This window comes from Corapipo altera, unplaced genomic scaffold (assembly GCF_003945725.1).
Source record: "Corapipo altera isolate COAL_440 unplaced genomic scaffold, ASM394572v1 62, whole genome shotgun sequence".
Classification (NCBI taxonomy): Eukaryota; Metazoa; Chordata; class Aves; order Passeriformes; family Pipridae; genus Corapipo; species Corapipo altera.
In genome coordinates, this window is record NW_020884894.1 from 10,449,779 (window position 1) to 10,464,600 (window position 14,822).

Below are 14,822 nucleotides of genomic sequence, written 5' to 3' on the forward strand. Positions count from 1 at the left end.
CCGCCCTCCCGTGCCAAGGCTTCGCCCCGATCCGCCCTCCCGTGCCAAGGGTTCGCCCCGATCCGCCCTCCCGTGCCAAGGGTTCGCCCGTGCGCCGCGGGCGCGGCCGGAGCTGAGCTGACTCAGTGCCTGTGGCTGGGTGAGGAGGTGGGAATGGCAGCGGTGCTGCTCCGGCTGAATCATCACACTGCGCTCCGCAAACCCTGAGGATTCAAAACCTGGGGATTCAAAACCTGGCATCTGCAAAACTGGATGGCCCGTGGAGCTGTGGGATTCCCCTCCTCCTGCTTCCCACTTCCCTAAAGTGGGAGAGTGTCGCTGTTGCGGCGGTCAATAATAAGAATACACAGTCTAGTTCCAAGCAACAATACAGGAGAGGGATAGAACAGGACAGGATCTTTATTGCAACCGATCTCTGGCATTTATACTCCTCGGTGTAACATACATGTTGCCTTATAATTGGTGTTCCTGTATAAACGTACCTTAGGATTGGCTGCCCTGTAATAAACTCACCATGACTCAGCATTTGTAATCACTCAACCCTGACAGGAGACACTCACACGTGTTGCTTCTGCAGGGAATCACGAAGCCTCCCCCGTGCTTCCAGCTTCCCTTAGGTCCAGCTTTCCAGTCTTCTGCTTGCTGTGTCCCACTGAAATACAAGCAGGGAGAAGTTTGCTCTCTGACAGATCCTGGCTCCAGCTGATTTGTTTGTTGCATCTTCTTGCATGTGTGGATTACTCCATCTCAGGAGTAATCTTCGCACAGTGAGAATCCACCCTGCCAAGCCAGGGCTGCCCAGCTCCTGCTGCTGCTGGTGCCCAAGTTGGCTGGGTCAAAGCTAGGTCAGGTCTCTTATTTTTGCCTTGTTCTTCTCTCCACCCACAACCTGCAGGACTCAAGTAATGATGAGATCAGGGACTTGGCCACAGCACATCGAGGGCAGAGTGTGACTCCACCAGGCTGGGGCCACATTTTTCCTCCTGACCCTTTGTGCCTGGATCTGGTGGTGGGGTGGCTGAAGCTCATGCTGAGATGGTATGAGACTCTTGAGGCCAGCAGCTGGACAAAACAGGGGAGGAGAAAAATCTGTTGGCCACCACAAAGCATTTAGATGGATTTTCTATCATTTCCTGTGCCCAGGGCTAATGTGGGAACATGGGGTCTGGTAGGGAAACTGAGATAAGTGAAGGTGGACCACAGCCCGTGCCAGCAGCTCTCCCTCTCCATTTTGGTTGGACAGGTCCTCTCACAAGAAACCACAAGTTTGTGTTTCTCCTGCAGCATTCTCTGTGTGCGTGTCTGGAAGAAGTTTTCAGTTCTAAAAGTAATCCATGGTGTTTTGGGTTCTGTTACCTGGAAGTTGCTGTAGTTGAAGGAGGCTCAGAGCAAAAAGCTTCTAGAGACTGTAAAGTGGAAAGTTTCCTTTTTTGGAAAGAGCTTCTGAATCCTCCACTGTGTGAGTAGGCACAGGCAGGCAGCCAGGATGATCCATGGCTGAAACATAAAGGGTTAATTTATTTCTGTTATCTCATTAACCAGGGGATCCCTGACAACCCTGGGTAGAGTACAGAGGTACAGGAGATGCAGGCACTGTTAAGATCCATGCTTGCAGATCACTGGCTGCTGTTCATGTGGTTTATCAAGGGTTATTCCCAGCTGTAAGGTCACTTGAATGATTTACAATCCTCCTCCACAGTCTTCCACTTTTAACCCATTCCTCCCAATATCCACATTTAGTGAAAACAGTCAATAAAAATGTGCAGAGTGGTTCATTTCACTTGAGTGGGTGGGGTGCAGCGTCCAGAGCAGAGTGGGCCACGGATTGGACTATTTGGATCCAGATGTAACTTCCCCCAAGGTCAAATCTGATACTGGCACTCTCAGCTGTTCCTCCTCCACCTCACTTCCAGCAGCCTCTGGGAGACACCTCTGGCTGTATCCCCAGACAGTTTGCATAATTTCCTGGGTGAGCTGGTCCTTCAGGGTTTGCTGTCATCCTTTGCTGTGGCTCTGGCTGGGCTGTGCACATACACCCTTTGGGAGAGTGACTGCAGGATCTTGCACTTGAGGCCCCATTGTGCTCTGTGCACGTGCACGTGTCTTTATGAGGCCCAGGAGAAGCCTGAGGACCAAGGCAGGTGCCCAGCCCAGCCCTTCACAAGTGCTGAGAAACATTTGGAAGATGTTTCCCTCAGGGTGGGCCATCACTGGTGCCCCAGGATGATGCTTGGCATCGTCTCTGCCTTGTGCTGATTGTTTCCATGTCTCTTTTTGTAGGAGCTGAGAGACCTGGCAAACAAACACCCAAACCTGGTTCTTGTGAAGCTGGGTAGGTGCGCTGTGTCTCTGAGCTGGTAAATTCATGACTGCTGACCACACTTGGCCCATTTCTCCTTCCCTCCCTCCCTCCCTACCTTCTGGTTGTACATGGAGATCCAGTTCTTCAGAGCTTCTTCAAGTCCTGCTGCCAAAAGTCTGGACCTGTCTCTGCCTCAGTACTCCATTCCCTTGAGCCTTCTGGCTCCATGGCCACAGGACCAGGATGTTCTTGAGACCCATCCTGGGCAGCCTCTGGCTCCCCCAGCCAAGTGGCCACATCCTTGCTCTGCCATGCAGCTGAACTGCCTTCATCCCAAGTCCCAGATGAGACTAAGAGGGCTCTGGGAGAAAAGCAGCTCCTGTGGAAACGCTGTGTGATCAGCCCAGAGCCTGGGCAGCAGCTGTAGGACCTTGCAGACCCATCCCACAGCAGGTCCCAGCACAGCTCCCTTGGGGACCTGTCCCCACCAGGACTGCCTTGGGTTCTCCAGAAGTTGCTCAGGCGTGGACTTCGGAGGTGGTGCCTGCTGGGAACTGAGCCAGCACTGGAGTCACAGCAGCGCTTTACCCCCATGGTGGGCTTTGCCCGGTGGGCTGCCCGGGGGCAGGACCTTCCGCTGCTGGCGGTGGGGCCGAGGAGGCAGTTTTGGGATGAGCTGGGATGTGCCGGGGTGCTCAGAGCTGGTTTCACAGCACCATCTGGTGCTCACGGATGGAAGAGCCGCGCGGGTCGGGATGTGCGGCTGTTTCGGCAGCACCTTCACCTCCCTCTTCCCCCCAGCCCCCCCCGGCTCTCAGACTCCACTCTCTCCCACTGCAGATGTCTCAAATCCCTCTGCTATCACCGAGGCGGCGAAGATCGTGGAGGTGAAGCTGAACGGCCTGGGCCTGAACCTGCTGATAAACAACGCCGGCATCTACACCCCCACGGCATCGCTGGACACGGTCGATGCTGAGGACATGGTCAGGACCTACAAGACCAATGCAGTGGGGCCAATGCTGATGGCCCAGGTACGAGTGAGGCTCTGGGGATGAAGTTCACCACGGAATTTGGCCCAGCTTGAGGGTATCCCGGGCTGTCCGTGGTCACAACAGATATCTTGGAGGGCTTTGCCAAGTTTCCTGGGAGGGAGGGGGCAGTGCCAGGGCTGCCCTCCCAGCCCAAGCCCTCTGTAGCCCCCCTGCATTGTGCTGGGCTAACTGGGAGCAGGCAGGGCCACTGCAGCAAAACACCCGGGCCCTCCTGGCTTCCCACCAATCTTCCTCTTCCTCCCTGGGTCGTGGTTGCCATAAGTGGGGCTGGCTTGAGGCACAGGTGTCCCACAAGTTTGCTTCTCCCCAGGCATTCCTGCCTCTGCTGAAGAAGGCTGCCCAGGAGAGCAAAGCAAAGGGCCTGAGTTGCAGCAAGGCAGCCATCATCAACATCTCCACTGTCATGGGCTCCATCAAGAAAACGACCGATTCCTTCTCTCCGCCTGTCATCTCCTACCGCTGCAGCAAGGTATGGAGGCTGGCAACCTCCCCTGCTCCTGAGCTTGCTGGGAGGCAGAGCTGCCCCTTGCCAGGCCTGATCTCAGGGAAGCACCTAAGATTGCGAGATGGAGGGACTGATCCACGCTTAGAATTGCCCAAGCTCCTGTGGCATCTCTGTGCCCACCCAGGGGAGACACACGATGTCTCTCGAAGACCTGGTGTTGCTTTTTCTCCCTCAGCAACAGGGGAGGGAAGCTGGAGCTTTTTGCTGCCCGTGGCTGATGCTTCCTTCCTCCCCCAGGCTGCCCTCAACATGCTCACCATGTGCCAGGCTCTGACCTACGGGGAAGCCGGGATCCTGTGCGTGGCACTGCACCCCGGATGGGTGAAAACGGACATGGGCACCCAGGAGGTGGGTTCTGGCTGAGCAGGTCGAGAGGGGAACCCATGGGTGGGACCCAAGCCTACAAGACTTCACAGGAGGTAGCTCGGGTGGCTCTTGGGAGAAGGCATCCATGTGAAAATGAGCTGCCTCTTGGTTCTCCAAGTTGCCCACATGTGTGGTGGGCCGCTGCAGAACATGTGATGCTGCCTGGGAAATAGCATATTTCCACAGCACGTATCCAGGGTGAGCAGGAAACCTCTTCAGGGGGGAAAGGGGCTTTGGGCAGCCTAGAGGTGTGCAGAGAAACTGAATCTAACAGAACAAGGAGGAGAAGAGCAGCACCATTCCATCCTGTGCCCCCTTCCTCAAGGAGCTGCAGGTCCACGAGGCCTCCGTGCATCCTGCAGGATCCCTGTTTTGCAGTGGGGGTGGTCCCTGCAGCACTGGAGTTTTGAGAAGCCTGCACGTAGCATCCCATTTGCAGTGGGGATCTCCTCTGTGTCTGTTTTGGTTTAACCTCTGGCTGGCTTTCCAGCCCAAGCCACCTCCATCCAAGCTGGCAGTGAGCATGCAGATACCCAACCATCCTCCCACACAGCAGGCTTGTCCCAGCTCCTGTGGCTCTCTGCTCACTCTGGGTGGAAGGAGCCTTGCTGCCCATGTGCATGAGCCCAGTGGGTGCTGGTGGATGGCCTGGAATGATGGTGGTGTCTTCTTGTGCCCATTGCAGGCTGACCTGACAGTGGACACAAGCGTGCGGGGGCTGCTCTCTGTGCTGCCAGTCCTTTCCGAGAAGCACAGTGGGACTCTGCTCAACTGGGAAGGTAAAGCCATCCCCTGGTGACCACTCTCTGTCCCTGTGAGGGACCCCATGGTGCCAGGGCACTCCCTGGGTGCACTGGAACACCGGGATGCTCAATCCTCTGTGGTCTACAAGGAACCTACTTGGGACTCGGTGGGTGTACAGAGTGTGATCCCTGCCTTCACCTTGCTAATAAATAAAGTCAATTAGTACCTTCTCCCAACTGCAGTGTCCCTGCTGAGACTGTCTCTGCCCTGGAGCTGGCCCCTGTGAAAAACAGCCTGGCATTAATGGTTGGACTTGATGATCTTGGAGGTGTTTTTCCAACCTATGATCCTAGCAGTCTGTCTGCCTTGTCATCAGCTGCTCTGAGCTGAAGGGAGGTACCAGGGGCCACTTCTCTGCCCCACAGAGGTGAGTTGTGCCCCAACAAGCTCCAAGAGCAGCCCCTGCAGCCTGGTCAGTCACAGGCACTGGTGAGTTTTCCTTCCTCATCAGCTCTAGTTCTTCCCGGGCCGGTGGCATTTTGGTGGTCGAGACTTTCAGGGCTGGGAAAGGGAAAGCATGGAGTGTTGCCAGGCTGGGCTGAGGGGCAGGGTGCCTGTGCTGGAGGCAGCAGCGCTGCCAGAGCTGGGAGCTCAGCCCCCTGGCTCCTTGTACCCCGTCCTTGGGGGTCCTGAGCATTCCAGGTGCCCAGCCATGGGTAGGAGGAGAGGCAAGATGCCCCTGTAAAGTTCATGATGGAGAGGGGAGTCCCTTACTCCACAGGCACTTTCCGTAATGGATTTGCAAGTCCTTTTTGGAGCACTTGCAGGAGCTGGGACAGCTGGATCCAACCTGGGTCCCACTTCTCTTCTGGAGCTGGTACTCCACTGCCCCATCCCTGGTGTGGGGCTAATGCCAGCCCTGCCTGGCAGTGTGTTCCCCGGACCCAGGCTGACTTGGAACACACTGTGTTCCAAGCCCATGCTGTGCTTTCCAAGGCTGGAGACAGCACTGCCAGCAGCATTGTGGGGAGCTGCTGTATGGATGCTCCCTGGCAGGGAGACACTGGCCTCAGCTTCATCCTCAGGGGAGCTCTGAACCACCTGGGCTCTTCCACCTGATCCAGCCACCTGATTTCCCATGCAAATGCTCACTTGTCTTTACTCTTTCCCAGCTCACATCTGTGGCCAGAGGAGTCAGTGCCCACTTGGGCACCTCCCTATCAGTGCTGTGATGGCAGCAGGAGGAGGGAAATCCCTTGGGAGGAATGGCTGAGGGACGGGAGCATGGGTGAAGGGCCTGATCCTGCCTCTGTATGGCTGTGCTCAGCCCAGTGCTGGCTCAGAGACATGGCCAAGCCTCCCCCGAGTGCCCTCCCTGCCCCTTGGCAGAGATTCTCCTGCCCCAGTTACTCCACACAAGCCAGCTGGAGCCCAGCCAGTCACCACGGGCTGGCTCCATGCCCGTCTCTCTCCATGTTTCCCCCTTCTGTCCCATGCCACGTGCTGGATCCTGGGAGATGAGCTATGCCAGGGACCCCACCGTGGTTTGCTGACAGCTCGTAGTTGTCCCCCCCCTCCATGATCATTGCCAGCCCCATGAGACAGATGTAACTGCTCCCTTGGGAACATGGGGAGAAGCAGGACTGCTGAAGGCTGGGACAAGCTCCATCAGCTTGGCTGAGGGTCTGCAGAGCAGGTGACACAGGATGGTTGCCCACCTGCTGTGGCAGTGGGGTTTTAGCTGAGCTCAGGGGGCTGGTAGATCCGTGTCTCTCCAGTGAGAGGCCAGATGGGCAGGTCTCCCTGCTCCAGTGCTTGCCAAGTGGTGTCGGCTTTTCCTCTGCACGAGCTCTGCGTGTTTGTGCTCATGGTTATCTCCCCATTTCCTCCCCTGTCGGATGTTTCCTGCCCCTCTCCCTCCCTTTTGCTGGCTTTGCCCTTTGTGTCAGGCTTATTTCCTGGCTCTGGGCAGTGTCAGACCTCAGTGTTCCCCCTTCCCACCATGATGGCAACACGCAGCCCTGTGTCCTTTCACTGGGTGCAGCACAGTGCCCCAGGGGACACTTGTAATGCTGGCTCCACCAGCTAGCCATTCCTTGGGAGCACAGGCAAGCTTGGACAGAGTAAGGGTCATTTAGGATCTATCTGCTTTTAGCAGCTGGTCCATCTCTATTCTGCAGCTGCAGCACAGGTGCCAACTGGACCAGTCTGCTGCCACAGGGGACTGTTTGGTCCAGAAGTAGGGGAAGCTGAACAACCCCTGGGGACCCTTCCTGGGGCTGCACAAGGACACGGGAACACGTCTGGGGACTTCCAGGGAACATGGGTGGGGAGGATTTGTCACCCAAAGCAGCTCAGATGGACTCCACCAGCCCCTCAGGAGCCATAGTAGCATCTGGGGGCAAACATCTCTGCTCTGGGGAGCCCAGCAGCTCTCCAGGCTCCAGGGATTGACCTCGGTGGGAAAGGCCCGTAATTCCCAGGGTCTTCCACCAGCTGCCTTCTTCCAGACTACTGTCCACTGGCAAAGACTTACTGCACCAGGAATTGGAGTCAGGCAGGTGCATGGTTTGGGACAGGAGCAGTGAGGACGTGGAGAGTCCTAACCTGACTTGCCAAGGTCAGGGCAAGACCCACTTTGCAAGGGACCCTCCCATGCCCAAGTGGGGCAAACGGCAGTGGGCAGAGCCCCTGTGAAAGGCAAAGCCTGCTACAGGAGGAGAGGGTCGAAAAAAGGAAACAGGGAACGGAAAAGGGCTGCTCCTGTGACAGCAGTGCAGCTGTGGAGGTGGAGCAGCAGGCAGAAGGCAGGTCACAAACAGCCAGCACACGAGGAAGTGCTGGGACACCACCCAGCGTGGCCAGGGCGGGCGGCCACAGCAGCTCCAGGTGCAGCAGATCTTCACTGGCCAGGGAGGGACCAGGAGCAGAGGCAACCAGAACTGCAGGGACCTCCACCAGGACCTGGAGATCCCTTTGGCAGGAGTCATCTTCCAGCCAAAACTTCCTTCTGCCAAGGTGTGGGCACCGTCTGTGGCGGGGGGGGGATGGGGCAGCAGGATGGGGACGTTCCTGTGCTGGGTGGTACGGCGGTCCTGGGGCTCACAGCCTTGGGTGACCATTCCCAGAGCCATCAGCAGTGGAGAATACTAATGCTGGGAAGGCTGGATTGTCTGGGAGTGCAAGTGCTGGGAGGGTACTGAGGTCCAGGGCTGCCATCAAAGTACAGGGATCCAACATGGGTACATAAGAAATGGGGCTCTAGAGGAAGAAGGTCCCAGTCCCTGCAGCACCAGGGCTGCTGAGGAAGCCGAGTGGGACCAGCAGATAATGTGCTGAGGCTTCCTCTGGCATGGCTGCAGCTGCAGGGCTGGGTTTGCTCCATTGCTATCAGTCCCTGCAGAGCCCTGTGCATCCCTTCTCCCTCCCTGTGTTATTGTTAGCTGGGAGGAAGCAGCTTCCCAAGTCCCACCTCAAGCTTTTAACCCGCTGCTGCCTGGCCTGATGCTCTGCACTCCCATCAGCCAGAGCCAGGAAAGCTCCACATCTGCCTTGGGAGGATGGTTTGAAACTGGGAACTTGCTCCAGGCTTTACTTTCTTGGGGACCAACAGCATCCCCTGGCTCGTCTTCCCCAAGCCACGTTGTCTCCCACGGGTCTCCCACAACCCCTCTTGCAAAGGATGGACACTGGCATTGTCACCTCTGAGGCCCTGAAAGATTTAGATGCTGATGCTTCCCTCCTTCCCCTCTCTTCCCCCTTTTAGTTGGTCAGATCCTGCTTCCTCTGGAAGTCCCCCCTGCTCTGCTGGGGGAAGGCACCATGGAGGCAGCAGCTTTACCAGCTTTGCACAGACTTAACCCAAGCACCTGATAAAGGGTTTGGAGAAAATCCCTCTTGAGGAAGAAAACTTAACCGTCTTCGTTTGACGAGCTGGGGTTTAACTGAACCCTGGGATCTCCAGAGGTGCTACCTGCCACTCCTTGAGGAAGTGGATATCAGACAGACATCTCAGCAGCCTCTTCCAGACTGTCATCTTCTCACACAGCTGAACTCTGCCAAACTGCCCCCCACTTCTCTCTGGGCAGGGAGGGGACCTCAGCGTGCCATCAGCACAGGCTGGAATGTGCCCTCCCTGGTGACAACCACCAAGGGACACCTTTCCCGAGCATCAGTGTCCATGCAGGAGCAGAGGTAGGTCACAGAATCACAGAATCTGTTGGGTTAGAAGGGACCACAGTGGGTCATCTGGCTGGTCACCCAGCTGTTGAGCCTGATGGGGTGATGCAGGGATGCTCCACCTCCCCTGCAAATATATCACAGATGTTGATGTGACCACCACGTGCTCTGTGAGCACCCCCAGAATAAACCAGAGGTTTGTCTGCTCCGTGTCCTGGAGCCCTGGCACAGCCATGCACATGGATCTTCAAAAAACCCTGTTTGGGAGCACCCCTGGGTCACAGTGAGGTGCTCATCCTTCCTCCCACAGCTGGGCTCTGCCCACACCTTTGCCCCCAGCAGTGCCTGGAGTGATCCCTTGGTCCTGCTCTGCAGGGTCCTGCTGGGGGTTTGGAGCAGGTCAGCCTCTCCCTGCCTGTCCCACAGCACCAGCTGGGCCTGAATTTCCAGCTCTTCCAGAACAAGTTCCTGGGTGGCTGTACCTGAAGCTGGCACTGTGCCGAGATGCCAGTGTGCCTGTCTGGTGCTGTGACCATGCAGGGGGGGGCTGTGGAGATGGCAATGGGGTTCAGCTGCCCAGGGCATGCCATGGGCTAGGGCAGGCTTCCTGCTGCTGCCTGCAGGACAGGAATCACTAGAGGGGTCATCCCCTCAGTCCCCAGCATGTCAGCACATAAATGTGTCTGTTCAAATGCAGTGAGTGGCACGGGGAATTTGGGATGTCCCTGGAGACCAGCAGGTACCTATCCCATCCCCTCTAGCCACATGGTTTGTGTCCCTGCCTTTGTCAGGGGTGCAGGGTGACATGGCTGCGATGCACAGTTCAGAACCAGACTTGCTCCCCTGGAGCATCTTTCCCCCCTTGTTGTCCCGAGGGAATGGAATTAGACCCTGTGATGGCAAGAACAAGGATCCAAGCTCATTCCGATGAGCTCTCTCCCGCATGTCCCTCTCCTCAGAGCCAGGGAAGTGACGCTGGGGAGGAACTTGGCTGCTCTTGTTTGTTATTACAGGATAAAGTTACCCTTTAAAGCAGAGCCAGTGCTGTCAGGGCTGCATACCATCCGGGAACATCGCTCCTTCCCAGCGGCTCCAGGACACTTCTGGTTATTGTGCTCGCAGGGAGCCAGCCCAGCCCCAGTCACAGCGAGGGGGACGCAGGTGGAGGGATCCAAAGAGGAGCCTCGAGGCTTTTTTCACACCCTGGGAAAGTTGGAAGCAAAGGGGAAAGGCCTCTCTCTGGAGAGAGACAGCTCTTCTGACTCTGGGATACGTGGGAAAGAGGAGCAGAAAGCAAGGGCTGGGAGCAGTGGAAAGGCAGGGGGAGCTGGATGTGGTTGGGGGTGTCTGTTGCCTCCTGGGATGCTGATCTCACCCCAGCTCAGCTGGGGACCCTCTGGTGAGGACAGACTGCTGGTTCCCATCGGGGAAACTGCTGTGCACAGGCTGGGCAGTGTCGTGCAGCTGGCACCCATCTCACCCCCCTGCAAGTCCAGCGCCAGCTCAGCATCTCCAGGCCATGCACGGACAGGAAGAGGGCTGGCCTCTCCTTCGAGCTCCAACCTCTGTCCCTGGGGGTCCAAAATCCAGGGGAGCCCCCCCCCCCCCCCGTGGCACCCCCGGAGACACCCCAGCACCACAAGGCTTTGCAGGCATGGGGGTTTCTCAGCAGTACCCTGGCCATCCCACCCAAGCTAGACCCTCAGGAGGGGGCTGGGGGCTTGCTCAGGGCTTGACCCCACACACACACAGAGCCATGACGTGCCTGTGGGGTGGAGGGGAAGGAAGCTGACCCGGTGGAGCTGAGCCAGGGAGAGCTTCCTGGCAGTGAGCTGCAGCCTCCAGCGCCTTCCCTGCCGCTGCAGATGGCTCTGAGCGAGATGCAAAGCAGGCAGAGAGCTGTGTGAGCCCTTTCCAGCCATTCCCCAGCCTGGCATCCACCCGCTGGTGCCGTGTGGGAGGCGAACGCCAGCTGGGGCCCTGACACCGCCACCTCAGCGGGGTGTCGAGGGAAGCCTGACTCATCCCCAGCAGGAGAATGTGAGACTTGCACATGTAAACAGAGCTGGCCCCAGCGCGCCAGGACACGTGACAGATACAGGAGAGACAGGCTGGAGCCACAGCCTGGGGCTGGTGGCATCCACATGTGTGCTTGAGGCACGACAGAGAGCCAGGATGGGTCCTGCTCAGGGGGGCATCACTCAGGTGGGGAGGATGTGGCAGGATCCCTGTTATCACCATGTTCCCCCCGCTGTCCTACCCTTGCCCCACTGGGGGCTTTTAGCAGCTGGTTTTATCCCTGGTCTACCTGTTTGGCTGCATCTGCTTTCCTCCAGGGACACCCTTCACACTGGGAACTAGTTTGGACCAGCAGCTCAAGACAGGCAGAAGAGGTGCAGGATGGTTTAGTGGCAGGCTTGGCAGTGCTGGGTTAATGGTTGGACTTGATGATGTTAGAGGTCTTTTCCAACCCTAATGATTCCATGATTCTATGAGAGCAAAGCTCCTGAGACGCCATCCCATGGTGCCAGCCTGAGGAGCAGAGTGTGGCTTGTGGTGTCAGGAGGTCTCCCTGCATCTTCTCTTCCACAGGGATGGAGAGAGTATGGTGGCAGTCTGGGAGCATGGGTGTCTGTTCCCATCCTGGGAGCAGGGATCACTCAGAAAGCTCCCGGTTATTCGAGGAACTCTCCAGCACGTGATTTCCCCTTGGGTTGATCTGTGCTCTGCTGTGGGCTCGGGGCTGGGAGAGCTGCAGGCCAGCGGGGAGAGGAGATATTACAGCACTTCCTATCCTTGCTTACCCTGTGAAGCTGGTTTCATTTCCTTAATCCCCATCCCAGCGTTTTCTCTGTTGTTTTCTTTGGAAGGGAGGGAGCTTTGCTGAAGGCTGGTGCTCACTGCAGGGAGCGCTTTCACACTCTGGGAGATCGACATGGTTGCCCACTGGCTGTTCCCAGATGGATTCACTCTCTGCTCTTGGGTGCAGTGGAGCGGATCTGGGTGTGTGTGGGTTCTGCTGCTCTGCTCAGGGAGGGCCATATTCACATGCTTTTGCATACAGCTCTGCCAAATTTGAAGACTCAGCCCTGCCAAAGCACCTCATGTTCCAAATGCCCTTTTGCTCTTGCATCTCCTATGGCACCAGCTTTGGGGCAACATATTTGTAGCACAGCTGACTGGATGGGCTGAGCTTTGCTTCACCTGGTGCGACGTTGAAACCTCAGGCTGCTGATGCCTGAGCTGTGCTGTGGTCCAGCCATGCCACCCTCCCTGCCACTGGCTACATGTGCTCATCTGGGCTGGTTTCTGGGCTTGCCCATGACCTCAGCCTTTCTGCTCAGTGTTGGACAGTCCCAGGAGACAGTAGGAATATTGTGAATCATGAATACTTTTGGAGTGATCCCTGGGGTGTGTGCCTGAGATCGTTCCTGCTGTGCTGAGGTGGACATGGCTGCCTGGTTGCAGGAGGTGGAGTGGCCCCAAGGGATGTTCAGCCCCCCAGGCTGAGCAGGGACAGGAGTTGGAGATGCTGCCTGCCACCTCCCCAGGGTGGAGGAGGGAGTTAGGAGAGGAGACAGCTGGCTGACGGCCAGAGAATCTGGACTAGCACTGTTGTGCAGCTCCCTGCCCTCCTTGGCCCGTGCTGGGGCTGAACCTGATGCAGTCCCAGTCTGAATGTCCTGGCTCGTGTTCCTGCTTGCTGGGAGGGTCTGGGAGAGCTGACCAGCAAAAGCACCCAGTGCTGGCCAACACCGAGTAGGTTTGTGGCTGCTCTGGGGGTGTCCTGTCCTCCCTTCTCCAGGCCCTGCAGGCAGGCACAGTGCTGGGACAGGCAACTCTGCCCCATGGAAAGGGACAGGCTGGGTCAGGGCTGTGCCTCAGCTTGCTGCTGCCGTGAGCTGGCCCCGGGTGCGTTGGGGAAGGTTTTCCAGCAGAGCTCAGAGGACCTGCTGGCACAGCCCTTCCACGCTGCCGGCCAGTTCCCGAGCGTGGCCAGGGCTCCGGTGAGTCAGCTGGAGCAGCAGCTCACATTGCTCATGCTGCATCAGCACCGCCCTGGCTCCATTAGCTTTGTCCCAGGTTGTGTTCCCCAAAAACGCGCATCCTTGCAGGATGAGGAGCTTGGGATGCCCTGCTCCAAGGTGGAGGCAGGGATGGTGGCAGGCTCTGTGGAGCAGAGGCACCTTGGCTGCTCGTGGGGACGATGGCCAGGCTCCCACTGTGCTCAGCACACGGGGCTGTCCCGGTGCAAGGCTCGGAGCCCTGGGCTGTGTGTACTGCCTTGCTCCAGCGCTGAGCAGGAATGCTGAGCACGCAGCAGCTCCAGCCTGGAGCCAAGGGCTGGCCTCCAGCCCTCCAGAGAGAGGGGAGAGGAAGACGTGGCTCCAGGCCCAGCCTGCAGTGAGAAGAGCAATTTGGGCAGAGACCTGCGGTGCGGGGCTCCGCCGATGGCTCAGACCTTCCTCTGCACCGCGGCAGGCGGATGCAGGCAGCTGGCACGGCTGGTTGCTGAAGCTGCCAGGGAGAGGGGAATGTGCTTAGAGTGGTCCTGGGTCACCAGGCTCTGGAAAGGTGTAATCCTGTGGTGGGAGGAGTTGGGCAATGCCAGATGGTTCTTAGACAGGGTGCCCCTGTGCTCAGGAACTCCTGCCTGCACCAATATCCAGCTTCCCAGTGCTGGCAGGGACTGCAGGGAAACCTCCTTCAGAGACAAGAGTCCAGGAGTAACCATCTCTATGCTGTGAGGGTTTACCCAGGAGTATTCTTATCCATACTGGAAGGGTTAACCCAGGAGTATCCATCCATATCCATGCTGGCAAGATTAACCCAGGAGTATCCATATCCACAATGAAAGGGTTAAACTAAGATTAACTGCATCCATGCTGGGAAGGTTAACTCAGGAGTATCCATCCATATCCATTCTGGCAAGATCAACCCAGGAGTATCCATATCCACAATGAAAGGGTTAAACCAAGATTAACTGCATTCATGCTGGGAAAGTTAACCCAGGAGTATGCAAATCCGTGCTGGCAGGGTTAACCTCTGCCAGCCAGCAGGCATCAGTGCCTCCATGAAGCCAGGAGGGAGTTTTGGGGGGCAGGCAGGCCAGAGGTGCTGCAGGAACTCGGGCAGGAGCCTGTCCTTGCTTTTGTTTGCCAAGCTGATCTGTGCAAGCTCCCAGAACAGCGGGTGCGTTGCGCCAGCCCCGGCCTTGGCACGGGCAGTGCTTGGCTCCACGACCCAGCCTGGCAGGCGTGTGACAGACAGGAGGGTGCTGCAGGCAGCTCTGCCGGCCCCAGCCTGGCCAGGTCCCCTCTCCTGATGTCTGCAGGGATACAGCTGCTCCCCGTCCCAGCAGCAGCCAGGAATGGGGCTTTGCCTTGGAATGGTGGTGCATGGGTAAGCAAAATGTGGTGGTGTGGGTCAGTCCACCTCCAGGCACCCCAAGTCTTTACTGAGAAGGTGGTTAAACCCTGGAACAGGCTTCCTGGAGAGGTGGTTGATGGCCCAAGCCTGTCAGTGCTTGTCAGAGGCATTTGGACAATGCCCTAAACAACATGCTTTGATTTTGGGTCAGACCTGAAGTGCTGAGGCAGTTGGCTGAGATGATCCTTGCAGGTCACTTTCAACTGAAAATTCTTTTCTTTTCTTTTCTTTTTTTTTTTTTTTT

At 57.3% G+C, this 14,822-nt stretch overlaps 2 protein-coding genes across 2 annotated transcripts in view; both read left to right on the forward strand.

The window, feature by feature from the left end:
• Window positions 1-5,205, forward strand: part of LOC113948768 (C-factor-like) — a 5,616-nt gene extending 411 nt beyond the window's left edge. Inside the window, exons 2-6 of the mRNA XM_027646669.1 lie at window positions 2,281-2,332; window positions 3,143-3,333; window positions 3,665-3,823; window positions 4,097-4,207; window positions 4,911-5,205. Coding sequence (XP_027502470.1) covers window positions 2,281-2,332; window positions 3,143-3,333; window positions 3,665-3,823; window positions 4,097-4,207; window positions 4,911-5,024 — 627 coding nt within the window. The 3' untranslated portion in view covers window positions 5,025-5,205. The remainder of the gene's footprint in view (window positions 1-2,280; window positions 2,333-3,142; window positions 3,334-3,664; window positions 3,824-4,096; window positions 4,208-4,910) is intronic.
• Window positions 5,206-5,840: 635 nt separating this feature from the next.
• The window catches only part of RIPOR1 (RHO family interacting cell polarization regulator 1), a 34,332-nt gene continuing 25,350 nt past the window's right edge, over window positions 5,841-14,822 (forward strand). Inside the window, exons 1-2 of the mRNA XM_027646529.1 lie at window positions 5,841-7,987; window positions 8,736-9,163. The gene's annotated coding sequence lies outside the window, so the exon portion shown is untranslated. The remainder of the gene's footprint in view (window positions 7,988-8,735; window positions 9,164-14,822) is intronic.